At 37.7% G+C, this 15,754-nt stretch overlaps 1 protein-coding gene across 1 annotated transcript in view; it reads left to right on the top strand.

Moving 5' to 3' along the window:
* Nucleotides 1-14,373, top strand: part of RAB11FIP2 (RAB11 family interacting protein 2) — a 33,478-nt gene extending 19,105 nt beyond the window's left edge. The window contains exons 4-5 of the mRNA XM_032695039.1: nucleotides 6,211-6,256; nucleotides 9,906-14,373. Of these exons, the coding sequence (XP_032550930.1) occupies nucleotides 6,211-6,256; nucleotides 9,906-10,133 (274 nt within the window). The 3' untranslated portion in view covers nucleotides 10,134-14,373. The remainder of the gene's footprint in view (nucleotides 1-6,210; nucleotides 6,257-9,905) is intronic.
* The last annotated feature ends 1,381 nt before the right edge of the window (nucleotides 14,374-15,754 follow it).

The following is a 15,754-nucleotide window of genomic DNA, read 5'->3' as shown; positions in this document are numbered from 1 at the left end:
GGCATTACTAAGGGGGGTTGGAGCAATCAATTCTTGCAGAGATATTGTAGAAGTACTTAGTATTAATCTTGACTTTTCAGAGTCTTCATCAGAAATCTCTCCTAATTAGCTGACTGTTTTGGGAATACTCATAGGGAAGTTGATCCTGCTGGCTGCATGACGAGATTTTTTCAAGCTTTCACTGTCTGTTGGTGCACATTAAGGCATATGAAATCTTTTTTGAGAGCACACATGAGGCACATTATCTTTCCCAAGGGAAAATGCACGGCCTGTTCTTATTTTACAAAAGAATAATCTAATAGTTATACTCAGTTTATTAATAAGTGTAGCGATGATGAACAATTTTTTTTTTCTGTTTCATTATAAGAGCTAAAAATTAGTTCTATTTTTTTAATAATTTAAAAATGGTTCTGGAAGTTTCAGTATAAAATTTTACTTTAGGGTTATTTGGTTTTTTGGGTTGGTTTTTTTTTGGTTGACTTACAGATCTCCAATAATAGGGTGTTCTAGTGAAGATGCTGGCACAACTTTTAGTATGACAGTTCTTTAGTGGTCTCTAGAGAATAAAATTTCATTAGCTTTTTTAACCATAGCACAACTGCTTCGTAAAAGAAAGAATGTTTATATATTTAAAAATAATAACTTTTAATGTAAAACTGTTGTTGCTTGTTTCCTGACACTGTAATTATAAGTCAGCTGAGTACACTTTACGAGATCACTTTTAATTTTAGAATGTCTTGTGAGTCCTGAATAACAAATGAATTTGCACTAGTAATGTGTGTCCAGCAGTGTGCAAGTGCAAGTGTTATTGTTTTAAAATACTACTTGTATTTTGGCAGGAGAAGTCCAGCATTCTGGTAGGGCTCATGCAGGCAGCAGTGCCACACAGCTCAGATTTGGTCACCAGCCTGTTGTGGATCCAGTTCATGTGTGTTTTCAGAACGAAGGCAAAATTTTGTTAAATTCTTCAAGTTGATTTAACTGCAAGTTTTTGTGCTTCTATGTAGTTGCACTGTGGTTTTGCTGCACTAAATTTGAAATACACGTGAGCCCCAAGAGAAAACCCTGAAGGACACGTTGTTCAGGGCCAGGATGGAGCCTTGTGTTCTGAGAGCAAACTTCTTTATCTCATGGAACTTCTTCATCTCGTGGAACCTTCTGCCCCCTTTGAAGGGCAGCAGTGTGCTCCTGAACAGACCATTTCCAAAGGAGTCTGTGGAAAGAAAAGAATATGTAGCTTGAAAACAAATGATTTGCAAGAAAAGTAAGCAGAGTTCAGGTTTTTTGGTCTGTTTTCTCCACTCTTGGCATTAGGCTTTATAGGAATATTAAGAAAATGGAGTGATAGCAACAAAAGCTGACACTCTTCTTGTGCTCCTCTGGACACCAGCTCCAAAAGGCCATGGAAGGTGGCTTGACAGCAGAACAATTTATGGAGTGCAGTATGTTAAGTGATGTTCCCCAGAATCTAATTGCAAAGTAAGTGGTAATATGCTTATTCTGTACTTACTTGGCTGCCAGACATGACAGTCATTCCATCTCAGAATATAAAGTGAGGTCTGCAGTGCCAGGCACAGCAGGCCAACAATATTCTGTGGAAGGCTAAGTTTCTGAATTTCATTAACTGTAGCTGATTTTATTCGTTTCTTTTGGTTTGTTTTTTTTTTTTTAGTGCATTGGTAATAACTTAAATGGCATCCTAATAATTTAAGAGTTTGATATATGTTGTGAGAATCCAAAGAAGAATACATAGGCACTGTAGTTAAGAATCAGTCCAAAGACCAAGAAGTAGGAATTGGAACATATTTCAACTCTAATGGAAAATGAATATGGTAGAGCTTTGTTAATTACCTGTGTGCAGACATTCCATATTAAAGGAAAAAACCTGAAACCTGAGCTTATTGGTGTTATGGGTGTTTTACAGAATATTAACATAGATTTCAATACTTTGAATAGTGATGATTAATGTAAATATCCTAATTTTAATTTCTAATAGTATACAGTGCAACGATCACATAACTAATAGGAATAGCAAAAGATAAGTAAAAAGCTTTTGCTCCTTAAGAAAATACACTTTCCATGGAGCATAATTTAGGAGTCTGATTCCCATTCATTATGTTGTCAGAGTAAATGGTTCAGGCACTAAAGTGTTTGAATCAGTTATAGGAAAGATTTCATAAAGATTGTTTTAATCTCCAGGCATTCAGAAGCTAAATATTTAAGCAGCCACTAGACCTAATGTTTGAATTTTTAACTACCATTAAACTTCAAAAGACAAAATTACAAGCTGCACTCGTAAACCTGAACTTGTGATACATCCCAAACTCAGCTCCACTGAGTTTAGTTTCTATACAAACCATAAATTATCAACAGGCAGTGTGAGTATTTAACTACCATTAAAAATAGGTGTTACTAAAAAAAAAAGTAAAGTTTCATGTAATTCTAATGAAATGTATTTAAATAGGGAAAATAGCAATAAAGTATAAAACAATATGCTTGCTATGATTATGGAAGAGTAATCCAAAACACTGTGCAGAATCAGCACTGCAGTATGTCTCTCTCCATTATTAGCTTATACTGTTTTTATTTCTCATTGTTTTCACCCCTCAGGAGCATGGTGATAGGAAAGGGTTCTCATCTCAGATGAGCTAACATTGACATCCAAGCTAATAAAACCCTAGAGATTCAAACAAACTTTACTATTCGGGGAAAAAATGTAAAGAAAAAGTTATGTCCAAAGCAATAAAATAATGGATATGATTTAATCTGGTAAAAATATGTGTTATAAAATAACTGCTAAGGAAATTAATGGATTTCCCAGATGAGTGAGATGGGACTAATTGCTGTGCTAGACTGGAGAAGTCTGTCCTACCTGTAGTGGGGTAAGGCCAGTGTAGAAGTTGGGTGTCTTGCTTGGTCACTGTCACTTCCATGATCCCACTGGAGCTGATGTTTAATCTGTGCCCGTGGGATTTACATCCCTTTTAGTAGTTTCTGGTCATCTCGAGGGTGATCCAAGTGTGTGGAAGTTTATTGTGTTAGAAATGGTTCAGGGGCCTGGGCCATCACCTTGGGGCACGTGAGACTCCCCCGGGGTGAGAGGGGCAGTTCAGTGCTGTGTCTGGGCAGGTGGAAGGGTGGAAAATCACTTGATTCCTTGAAGGCTACAGGAGCAAGAAGGTGGATGATCTCTATTCAGGGAGCAGGAAGAGGAGTAGTTTAGTCAGTGTGTGTGGGTTGGAAGGTATGTCCAGGGAGGAGGTGTTGGATGTACCAACACCTGGAGTCACACGCAGGGTTACAGGTGATGAGCCAGGGAAACCCAGGCTGACTGCAGTTCTCAGAGTGAGTTGGCAGAAAGGCTATTTCTTGGGAAAGAAACAGTATTTTACTTGTAAACTGAGCAAATTTAGTTTGGGCATATTCGAGAAAAAATAATGACAGAATCCCTCAATGCTAGATTTTTACAATCCCCGTTCACAGTAAGCTGCACTCAAAAGAACCCCCCAAAAACCAAAAAGATACTTTTTCCCAAGCTGTGAACATATGAACTTCTTCCATAGCAGAAGTTCCCCACCAGTTTATCAACCCCTGGGGAAAAAAAGAGGAATGGGACTATAACTGGTACTATCACTATGAACTAGGACTGTAACACAGGAAAACCCGACGTTGTTTTTTATAATTGCTTAGATCAGTGATTTCAGAATGCTCTTAGGAAGTTAAGATAATGGCTGCTTGAAGGAGGCTTGTGATGGTTGTACAGCATGTGGGCTGTAGTCCTTGAGGCATGTTTTCTGTAATTATTGCCAGTAATCAAGTGAGAATGGTAACTTCAGGGGTGTATTATTATGATGAAATCTAAATTAAAAAATAGACGCTCTCATTAATTTCAGTGCACCAAGCAGACAACTCCCCCAACTTAAATGCATTCGTAATTTTACAGTGATTTCTTTTGTGGGGACAGTGAAATATGGGTGCAGTGGTGGGAGTCTGCATCTGCTCACACTCACCTCGGGCAGGGAGCACTGGCAGGAAACCCCGCAGGGCTCAGCGGGGCCAACGAGCTCCCACCTTACTGAACAGACACTTTGGCTTAAAAAAATGTTCTGTGCAATCTCAGCACCTGTTTCTTCCTTGAGAAGCGTTATATTTTCCACATATCTCTTTAAAAATATGAGTAAGAGTGTTCATGGGGTTTGGGGGTTTTATTGGGGAATATTTTAATAGTTTTTCATTTTTTGCAAGCGTATTCAAATTTCTTCATGTAAAATACGCAGATGTGCTCTCTTGGAACTGCAGTTGTGATGTCCACAATGTTACAGAAATGATTGCAGGTTTTTTACTGCTTAAAAAAAAATGTAGTCCATATTGCCAGTGATTTATATTTGTAATTTTCAAACAGTACCTTTTCATAATCAGAACCAATGCTTTCCTTTTAAGCTGCTGCTATGCAAAAGAGTCCTAGGACTTATTTCACAGAAACTATAAAGTCATTCAAGGCAGTGAAAGCTCTTGCTTTTTTGACCTTTCAGAAAGTCACTCAGTTGAGCAGTCAGGCTGTATTATTGTATATCTTGTCTAACATGAGGAAACAGTCCCCAAAGAAAGATGTCCCAAATTAACGCCACCCTTGGTTAAATAGAGACATTCTTGGTTTTCAGCAGGCTAATTCAGTGCAGTTCAGCTCACCCAGTGCTTTGTGCTGGGATCAGGGAAGGCAACCCTCAATGGAGGGAGTTCATCCCGGGTTTGACACGTCGGTGAGGGGCTGAAAGGAGGGCTGGGAGGGAGGGTCCTGCCTTTGGGCTTGAGACAATGCCCCGGGAAAGAGGCCCCTCAGTCACAACTGGGCTCCAGCAAACGAGGCAGACTGCTGGGGAGCACTGGTACAAACAGGTACAATGGGAATTAGCCACAACTTGACTCGTCAGACACCTCTTGATTTCTGGTTGCGACTGTTCTTGTAATCCAGTCCCTGTCTGATCCCTCAGCCCAGCAGATGGTTCACGGGATTTCTGTGTGAGCAAAAGACTGCCTGCTTTGGAAATGAAAATTATTGTACAGAATAAAAGAAATGTAAAAAAAAAAAAAAAAAAGAACTCATAATATAAACAAAAATTCTTTGCAGAAAAAAAAAATCGTGTTTTATATTTTACATCGTTTCAGTTTGTAAATTTTTGTCCCTTCGGCTTTTACACCGTGAAATATATGGCTTATAAATACAGATAACAAAGAGTGATGAGCAGTCACAAAATTCATGTTCTGTACTTTAACCTGTCTTTAAAATTTATTTTTAAAAAATCTGGACATATTTTTGTCACTCTCAGTCAATAAATATCACCCTCACAGCCAGTACATGCAGTCTAACGAAACAGTAGATTCCGTGAGGTGAAAGAATGATGTCTGCTCTGTTGCTACCAACTTAATAGTATTTGTGAGCCATATCCAAATTTTGAACACACTTTCAGAGCATGTTTTCTGTCCAAATTTGCTGCAGCAAGTCCATCAGAACATAGCAACACTCATTTTTGAAGATACTTGCTAATAATGACACCAACCTGAGAGACCAGAGGACAGCTTCTTAACCCTGATGCTTAGACAGTGGCTGCTTTCATCAGTATCAACAACCTCAGGAAATAGCTTTGCTTTTTGGATATGTAGAATAAAAATGATTGATTATTTACTCAGTTTTAGGTGTTGCTGACAGAAGGTTGCTTTTCAGCTCTGAGTTAAGCTGGTGATCTCACTGGAATTTCCACAGGACCTTTCTCCTCTAGGAGCTGCCATGAAAGCTGGGAATACATGTTAGTCTGCAGGGTTTGGTGGTTGTTTTTCAACACTCTCATCCCAGGGACCTGCTTCTGGGATGTTTCATTTAAAGTATCACTTTTTGCTTAGAACCTTAAGCCGAGTCTAGATATAAGAGAAGAGAGACAGGGAAGCCCAATCCCTAATAGCCTTTCTTGCATTTCTTAATTATTTATTCAGATTTTATGACAAAAAGAATTTGAAAAATACAAAAAATTTTGAACAAGGAATATATTAAAATTCCCTTTCATTTTGAATATTTTCTCTTCCTGAGTTCAAAAATCAAAAGCATAAATCATATTAAATATTTTGTAGCTATATACCTAATTCAGTACTGTGTTTTTTTGGTCAAATAAGTGTGCACTACTAATATTTGTTTGTTTTGGGCTTTTTTCCCCACAGTTTTCATGTAAATCCTTCTGGCATTGAGGATCTCAGGAAAAAATCGGTGAGTTATGAATGTTATGGAAAGGCATCAGTAAATGCCAACTAATTGGTGCTTGACACAATATAACTTTATATTCTTTTTTAACCTCCTATAAAGAAATGTTGGGGTTTTCTTCTTTCTCTTTTGACATACCTAGAAAATCTAATTAGAAAATCACAGGCTTAATGGAAATTTGGGAATAAAGAAGAATTTTACACTCAATACACAGTGTACCTGTGATGTGATGATGAGGAAGGAAAAATTTAGATCTTTGCACAAAAAGTAGGAAAAACAAGAACCAAACTGTTTCTTTGGGGGTATTTTAGGTGACTAATCTAGAGAAGTAATGGTCAGGTGAGGAACTCTGCATTAGGCAGTGGTGTGTTAATTGACCAAACAGGAATTTACTGTCACTTTGATCAGAGACTTGAGGACAGTCTGTAGATGGCAAATCAAAATGGAAATAATGAACTGATATATGATAGGACTAATAATACACATAATACGTGAACAGCCTCTCATAAAGCACTAAAAAATAGAAATACTAAAAGATATTATTCCAAATGCTCTTCGCTCTCAAAGTACCAAGAATAAATTGTGTATGAAGAAAAGACAAAAAAAAAGGCATAGGCAGTGTCTTTGTTTGAAGGAAAATGTGGTCTTACTAGGGTTTGTTCTCTGAATAGATGAAATCTTTATAAGTGCGTTTGTTTTCAATCTTTAAAATATATAGAAAACAAGGTTCACAAGCAAATATGGCTTTGTACTGTTTGTTTTTCGCTGGTTTATGTAAATGATTTGTCATAACAATTGATGTTATTGTAAATGCCCAAGTTTTTATAATGTGAGTTACTGGTGGGAGATGTCAGAGCATTTGAAGGCTGCCTTTGATCAGATAGTAAACTGAATTCTACCAGGCAGTTACTTAATCTCTGACAAAAAGCGACATCAAAAAAATTGATTTAACTTAGCAGCCATTGTCTGTAAAGTAACCATAATTACAGTTTCTGTGTGCTTGCAAATGTACGACTGCAAATCATGTAATTTATTGCTGGTAAAAGCATCAGTTTAATTCTTTTAAGAAATAAGATGTGAATTGTTTTATTTAAAGGATTTAAAGGTGATAAAAGAAATCCTTGATGATTTTTCCTTTGGAATACCAGCTATCCTAAATGTCAGTTGCAGGATTATGAGGTGGCGCTCATTTAATACAAAATACAAATGAGGTGGGGAAGAAATTATATCTCAACCATAGTTTTGAATGAAACCATTTGATTTTTTTTAAATATTCAAGATTGCTTTCTAAGGTGTTTGAAGTCATTTATTATTAGATTCTGCAGTAATAGCCCTCACCAAGTTATTATTTTTCTTCCTTGTGCATATTATTTAGTAATTATGTTTGTATGCCTTCCACTCTGATGCCAACACCTGTCTGTGAAAGCAGTGTTTAAATGGGAGCAGTAGCCAGTTGAAAGGGCAGCGTGAGCTCTTTAAGGCCTAATTAAGAACTGAAAGGAAGATGAAGTAAGTAGGACAAAAGATGTGAAAGTAGCTTAGATGATATTCCCAGAGCAGAATTCCTCATTAGAACAATGACGAGATGATCAGAGATTGCCTGGCCTTCATTTTATCTAATACCATTTCCTCTACCTGGCAGTGTGTACCCCAATAGCACTTTGTAGATGAGACAATAACTTGCATATCTTGTTCTTTAGAATCCTTTTTTTTCTTAATAATTCATTATAAGATTAATGTTTTGCATTAAAATTGGTTTTTTGTAAGGACATAGGTGTTCCTTATATGTTTAAATATCATCTCTTGGCTCAAAGTGAATGTTTAAAACCTTCCTAATTTGAACAATTATTTATTTCTAAGTACTACTGTACTTTAAATAGAATTTTCTTGCATAATTAATGTGATAAGTTATTCTCCCCAAAAGATGAGCACGGAACATGGATATGATACAACATGTTAAAGACATATGTATTACACAAACTTTTCAAGTAAACTTGATAGAATAACTAGACATCATTGCATCTTAATTCCTGCTCCTTTGCCAAATCAAAAAATTAGGCAGACTTTGTACTTCAGACATGTAGGTGTTAATGATATCTTTTCCAATGTGTACAAAAATTTAGTAACCTAAGGAGAAAATTCTGCTTCCTTCTTGTAGAAGAAAATCTGTTAAAAATATGGCCACAAGGTGATTTTCTCTTCTATACTTGTTGGAAGTCAGTTCCTACCGAATTTATAAATTTCATCAGGTTAACAATTTTAATAAAGTGAGAGTTACTGATTACTTGCAGTCCTGTAACTTGGTGAGTTTGAAATACTGAATACACGTACATAAACATGATATGAATTAAATGGAGGGAGCAACCCTTAGAAGCACATATTTTTGAGAACTGCTGCTGGAATATAATTGATGGAGAGGGGCTGATCTGTTGCACTTCAGCCTGTTTGCAGGGCACCATCACTTTTAATTGGGTGTATTTGAAAACTTTGGCCATCTGCGTGTTTTAATGGTTTGACATATGCCAGTGTGCAAATATGGAGCTGTATGGAAGGAAAGGGAGTGGAGCATGGAAAAGGAATGGATATGACTTACTGTGCACTGTGCTTCTTAGCTGTGCAAGCTTCATATTTTTGAATGCTTCTACTGTAAATAAAAACTGTCTTCTGTTCTTCTGCCCTGTTAGAGCTGCAGGGCTTTTTAGGTTCCATCTCTTCTAAATATTTCCATTTCTGGATGAGACAAAACTTGCTGCTTAGCATGTCTGGCAGTGCTAATACTTCTGTAAACCAGCTCTCACAATCTCTTTTCAGTTCCTCGTTTCAAAATTGTTCGTTGTCTGGTTACTTAAGGTCACAGCTAATTCTTGACACAGAATAAGACATTCAAGTTTGTAGTGGTTTGGATCACGTTGCCCTTTGTTAAGAGGACTAACTTGTCCATCTCTGCTAATACCTGCACTTACTGAGTCATCAGAAATCATTACAGAAATAATGTTCCCTGCTGCTTAATTCTGGGCCCCTCCTGCTTTATGGCAAGCAAGGTCTTTTATAAGCACACATTTCTGGTTTCAGTGCTCAGGTGAAAATAAGATGCAGCCTTTTACCTTCACCTGAAATTTAAAATTGGAAGTTTTATTATGTGATTCAGAAGCCAAGGCCTGGAGAACCACTGATGACTAAAAATAGAATATGAAAGACAGATGAGGGCTGATGGCATTGAGAGCTGAGTAAGTGCTTTGCTGTGATGTGCTCTGAAAGCAAGAACTCGGGGAAGTTACAGCAGGACTTGAATTCTCAGGGCTCTTCTCTTGCTCTTCAGTAATAAAGGTTACCACAGAGTTGGTTTCCCAAAATGGACCTGCCATTCTTGTGGTTGCTGCTCATATGGTCATTAACTGTGTGTACACCTCACTGAGAAGAATATTTCTCTCTGAGCTGACAGTGTGGGAATCATCCATCGAGCTGTGCAGCTTGTCCCTGGTGTCTGCTCCAGGGGGGTATGGCAGGGAAAAGATCTGGAGAAATGGAGGTGTGTTGTCCGAAAGGAGCTGCTTCTGTCTAGAGATGCACATGAGAAATGTATGAAAAGCAATAACCCCTCAATTTGCTGACCTATTTAATAAAATCTGATGGTTTTTTCTAACCTTGCCTGCAGGAAGGAAACCCTTTCGACGCCACTGCTGGATACCGGAACCTCACCTACGAGGAGGTTCTGCAGGAGCTGGTGAAACATAAAGAGCAGCTGAAGAAGAAGGACACTCATATCCGTGAGCTCGAGGACTACATTGACAATCTCCTGGTCCGAGTGATGGAGGAAACCCCCAGTATCCTGCGAGTGCCATACGAACCTTCTCGGAAAGCTGGGAAATTCTCCAAAAGCTGAGGCGGCGGGACTTGCTGGTACTGCCTGCTGAATGCTTTAGTGCAAGGAAATCACACTTCGAGATTTTGACTTCTCTTCATTCCTTTTCTCCAAAGGAATTCCAGGAATTGGCCTTCCAGGGAGAAGGGACAGTGGCGTGGGGTTTTTCTTTTGCTTTTTTTACTCCAAACACTAGCAGGGTCTGCCAAAAGTTATACTCTGTTAAATTACCTGAGGAACTTTTTTTTTTCTTTTTGAAAACACCTTTAGGTACAGAATACTTAAAATAGAGTTAATAATACACATTAAATATGTCCATGGAGTTTATATACATAGTGTTCCCCAAGTGGCAGTTTCAGCTGGGAAGCCTGTGCTGTTATGGGTGTTTTCTTGGATGATTATTGGTATTAGGCAAGTGTATCTATTCTTTTATTACAGCATGCCACCAAGACCACTGTTTCCAGGCCAGTGTAGTAGTATTCTACTAAAGCTAAGTGTGGTTCATTGCAGTGGAGTGTAGAGGCTAACAGTGATGCACAATCTTTGCAGAGTAAATGCTGTATTCTATACAATGTGCTTTTTCTATAACAGTGTAAAAGAACCCGTGCCACTTCTGGAATGGCATATGCTGGAGCCAGTTATTTTACACATAAATGCTGAATTTTGTGTATAATGAGTGAACTGTGGTGGTGAGCTCATGACATAAGGTTGTTTTGAGGATCTTTTTGTATGAAGTTACTGCATGCCTTTTTATGTGTTAAAGTCCTTTGAACAGTGTTAATAGAGTCAGAGGTAGGACTGGAGAGAAGTATGGAATAAAAATACGAATACTTTTGTTCAGTCAAAGTCTACTGCAATGAAAATGTAGCAGAAATGGAGAGGCTGACTTAAATAGACACGATAATTCAAAAAATGTAGAACTGACTCAATGTAAAGTTGAGTTTTACATGATATATGTCTTAACTTTTTAAATCTTATGACAACGAAGTATATGCCTTTAGAAATAGGCCATGTTGCTTAAACACATATAGAGTACTTAGACTTCATTAAAATATCTGTATCCATGTAAATAGTTCCAAAAGTCAGTTTTCATTGAGGCAAATGAAAGAAGAATGTAGTAAATATCTTTCTGATCATTTAATAATTGTTTATGGAATGACATATGAAAATGGTATCTGTTATTCAATGAATTGGCAAAATATAGTGATGTACGTGTAATGGGGAAATGTAGGAGAAGAATCCTCAAAATATTATCAGAAGGAGATTTTAATTTTAATTTCCTTAATAAGAATCTCAGTTGGATTGTCTGTTGCTGTGAAACAGTAAGATAATATTAACAAAGAAGATCTGGGTTTAAGAAAACTGTCTTTTCCTTTTCTTTTTCTTTACTCGATCTGTTTTTTATTTTCTTACAGCACCATGAAATGGTTGTTGATGAGGTGGCAAAAAAGCTTGAAATTAAATTCCAATTTTTTGTTGTTGTTGTAAAAGACTTATATATACTTTCATTTTTCAAACTGCAAAAATTGGTAATATCTTGAATAATCATAAGTGAAAAAGTTGTATCTGAATGCCTTTGACACCGCTAGTATTGTATGGCAGCACAGAATTATTCCTGTTAGGAAAAAAAGGTTCTTTGTACAAATGTTCTCAGATTTCATTTACCTGTTTTGGGCTTTTTCTCCTTTATTTTCTTCTTTTATTTAGCAGCTCCCTCCCGTGCCCCTAGTGCTGTCCCTGAAGTCTGTGCAGCCTGTTGTTCCCAGCCCTGCCCAAATGCAGAGCTCTGCACTCAGATGTGGTGGAGCAGGGACCTGCTCACACATCAGGCACTTTCCCTTTGTCAGCCTGAGGATTTATCAAGCTCAGTACCTCAATAAACCACATGAATGTTCTTTTTGACCCACTGAAGATCCAAATGACTGTAAATTTGTTGTAATGTACTCCAAGTGCCAAAGGTTCTGTGCTGGGTTATGGTACATTTGCTGTTGGAAGTTAGGTTTTGCACTCAATTAGATTTTCATTTCCTAATTACACCAAGATGTATTTTGGTTACTCAGTATTTCCATAAAAACTCTCAAACATTTTCAAATGCTTGGCCCAAGCCAGTGGTTTTCTCATGTTAATGGGGAAGCGTTGTGCAATTGTTTGGAATTCCACAGTCCTTTTCAGCTAAGTGGTATGAGACCATCTCTAGTATCTACACTGCTTAAATCAGACACACCAGTGGGGATTAACAAGTAAACTAAGCAGAGAATGTGCTCCAATGACTTTTCACATGCAAGCCAACTTATAATTATTAAAATGAAACTCTACTATATTTAGCACCTCTGAAATCACTTCTTTTAGAATGTAAATGTAGAATGTCAAACTGCATAATTGACTAAAAGCAGATCATTTGACATATTTGCATACCAAGAACGATAAGCAGATTAAAGGTAGCGAAGAGATCAATTTTTGTGCATTAGTGAAGAAATTTAGTGAAGCTTTGAATGTACTATCTAGTCTTTATCTGATCTGTATGTTGAATAAAAGCACCTTTTGTTTCTAACAGAAAGAGGGGAGAACGACAAATGCAGTTTAGGAAAAGGTAAAGTTATTTAGGGAGGCAGAATGAGACATTTAGAACTATGAAAATATTTTTGTGGAGTTCTTTTAGGTGAAGATAGAGGCTGCTTTTGGAGCAATTCTTGAAAGATTACATACACATTTTCTGTTTAGTTTCTATATTTTGAGGTTATTTTTGAAAAGCATCTTCACCCTACATGTGTTTTTTGAATCATGCAGCTTTCAAAATAAAACATTTCATACAGAGTAATTTATATGTTGAAAGCAAAGAAAGTTCTGTTTCTCCCGTAGAATAAAATTGTAAACTTTCTTACACTTCATTTTAAAACCACAATAACTTGCTACTTATAGTCAGCTTTTCTTGCCCTTTGAAATGTAGGAATGAAAATTTTGAACATCTCCATATTATTTTGATATTTTCTCTCAAAAATTAGCAGAGGAGTTCAGCCATGCAGGCACTGTACTTTGAAATTATCCTTTGAAACAGCTCTGCTCATAGCCATGTGTTTTGCTTACTTTAAAGGACAAATATGAAGGCCATACTTTATTGTTGTAAGCAAGAAATTTAAACTTTTTGCCATTCAAGAAGGTTGTTTAATATTTGTATATGTTACCTCTTGCTGCTGTATTTTATATTTAGCTTGGTTTTCCACCTACTAATGAATGTAGCACTCTCCCTAGATTATCCATAACTACATTTATTGCTGTTGGCTCTGTGTCAAGAACTATTTGTAGTTTTCCAGCTGTGAAAAATGTTGCCTTGCATTTAGGAAGGTTTCATGATTTGGGGACCTAATGAAAATCACGATGATTAGCTCCTAGTCTGCATTTCCTTCTGCCCAGGGTGCCCTTTCCTGGGTGCATCTTGACACAAGCAGAACTGCTGTCTTAATGTGTTTACTGCTGCACTGGAGGGTTATTTACACTTCCAGCTTTAAAGAAAGATTGTTGTCCTACATCAGCTGTGTAAAGTAAGCTCATGCTTTCTGCTCTTTCTGTCCCCATTGCTGCTGTAGGTTTGGGAGAGGCTTTCCCAGGGGTGATGTTTAAAGCAGGGTGACCAGCTTGCTCTCTCTGGAGTACTTGGTGAAGGATTATGGTGCTGCTGTGTTGGGGTGCTGGATGTAAGGGGCTGTCAGCACTTTCAGTAGGAAACCCTATTTTCAGGGATCTGTAACTTAAAAATGTAGATACAGTCACTGGAAGTACTTATTATGCAATAGGTAGCACTTTAATGTGTTTATGAAGGGTTTGGAGGTCTCCTAAAGCACGGTGGGCATTCGCTGTATCTTTTATAATTTCTGTGTTTCTATACCACTGTATGTTACAAGTGGTAGAGCCATCCCTGTTCATCTTAGAAGCTTCCAGATGTCCTGTATTACAATGTACTATAAAAAGCTGAAGATCCAGGTTCTATAGCAAGTCTGTGAAAGATACGAACATTACTTATGACTTAAGGGTTTATTTTGTCTCGTGCAATCAATGGTAGTTTGTCTACATTTAATAATGGTACAGAATCATAACTATATGCACTTATGAGAACTATAAACTTAGAATGCATGAAAAACTTTATTTTTGTTTCATTATTGCAAGTTCAGTTTTAATTTGATTAAAATGTTATCTTAATATTTTAATTTTTGTTCATTAAATAAATATTGCATGTCTAACACTAATAAAGCACCACAATGCACTACCACAGTATTTCTTGAATTGTGATATTAATCTGTGTTATGCAAAGCATGTAAGTCCTAAGCTGTGCTTCAGTGTGTGTTTGTAAGAGCCATGCTGTTAAGGCTCTCAGACCACAGAGAGGGGTGTTTCCTTGAGGACAGCTCCAAATGAGTATTCCAGATGTTTGCAGGGTAGCCACTAAAAAAACTCCATATTCTTAAATGTACTAATCTGTATTATCTTTTTTCATATTGTGTCTGCAATCCCTTTAAATGCACTGTTCCTGTGATTCCCTGGGTGTGTAAGTATTACCAGGAGATCTTTGGCACTGCAGGCCAGAACTGCATTTAGCATGAGGACAAGCACTTCAAATTTCGATATGGAAAACATGACACATATTTCTCTTCATACTTGACAGAAAAAACTCGGCCAGAATGACAGAAAACTCGAGCCTCCTCCCCCCCTGCCCTGCCCTGTAGGTATTTTTTTCAATGCTCCCACAAGTTTTTCAACACGCTTTTCCCAGAAAAAATAGGCTTTTGCCTGTCTTCTTTTCCTCTTCTGTGAAGCAGCAAAACAGCAAAGTCTGTCCCCTGACAAAAGCAGGTTTTCTGGCTGGTAAAGCAGGTATGGAGAATAGTCCTGGCTCGAGACAAGAACTCTGTGAATAGCTCACCCTGGAGCCTTGAGTTTCCCAGGGATGTGCTCCTTTCCCTGCAGTTAACTTGCTTCCTGAGCAGGTCCTTTGTCATACAGCTGTGGACTTAGGAGGGTTAGACAGAGTTGTTCTTTTTGGGGTATCCATGAGCGTGGTGGTTCTGGGCAGTCACAGCCAGTGTTTGGGATGCAGGTGTCCTTCCACACGTGTGGTTCCAAAGGTTTCCATCCGCTGTCTCACCCCACGGCTCAGGGGTTTGCAGCTGTCCTGCTGTGTGAGGGGGGAGGAATGAGGGCAGAGGAAGGGCAGAGTTGTGAAAGCACAGAGGTTTCCATCCCTCATTCACATCTGGTAACTCATCTCAGTTGCTGTGCCCATTTGAAAATGGAGCCAGCAGAGTGTCCCTCCCTCAGAGCATAATGTTGGTTAGTTGGTACCAACCATACTTCTACTGATGATACAAGAGCCTAACTTGGTTAAACAACCTCCAGTTTCCCCAGCATGAAGTTGGGGTTTGAGTTTTTATTATTAACCATCTTGACCCCCTAATAAAGGTTTTCAAGGATATTTTAAATAGAGTTTAGCAGTTAAAAAACTCTTGAAATTAGATGTGTCATTAAAGACAATTCTCTCCCCAGTCACATTTATAAAAATATTTTTTATGGAACCATAAATATTTACTCTGAAAATCAGGATTTCATTTCCATGTTTTAAGTTGTTTCATTTGTTTTTATGGGAGTGTTGT

Source organism: Chiroxiphia lanceolata, chromosome 8 (genome assembly GCF_009829145.1).
Source record: "Chiroxiphia lanceolata isolate bChiLan1 chromosome 8, bChiLan1.pri, whole genome shotgun sequence".
NCBI classification, from domain to species: Eukaryota; Metazoa; Chordata; class Aves; order Passeriformes; family Pipridae; genus Chiroxiphia; species Chiroxiphia lanceolata.
Note: the sequence above shows the minus strand (reverse complement) of the source record. Positions and strands in the feature narration are given on the sequence as shown.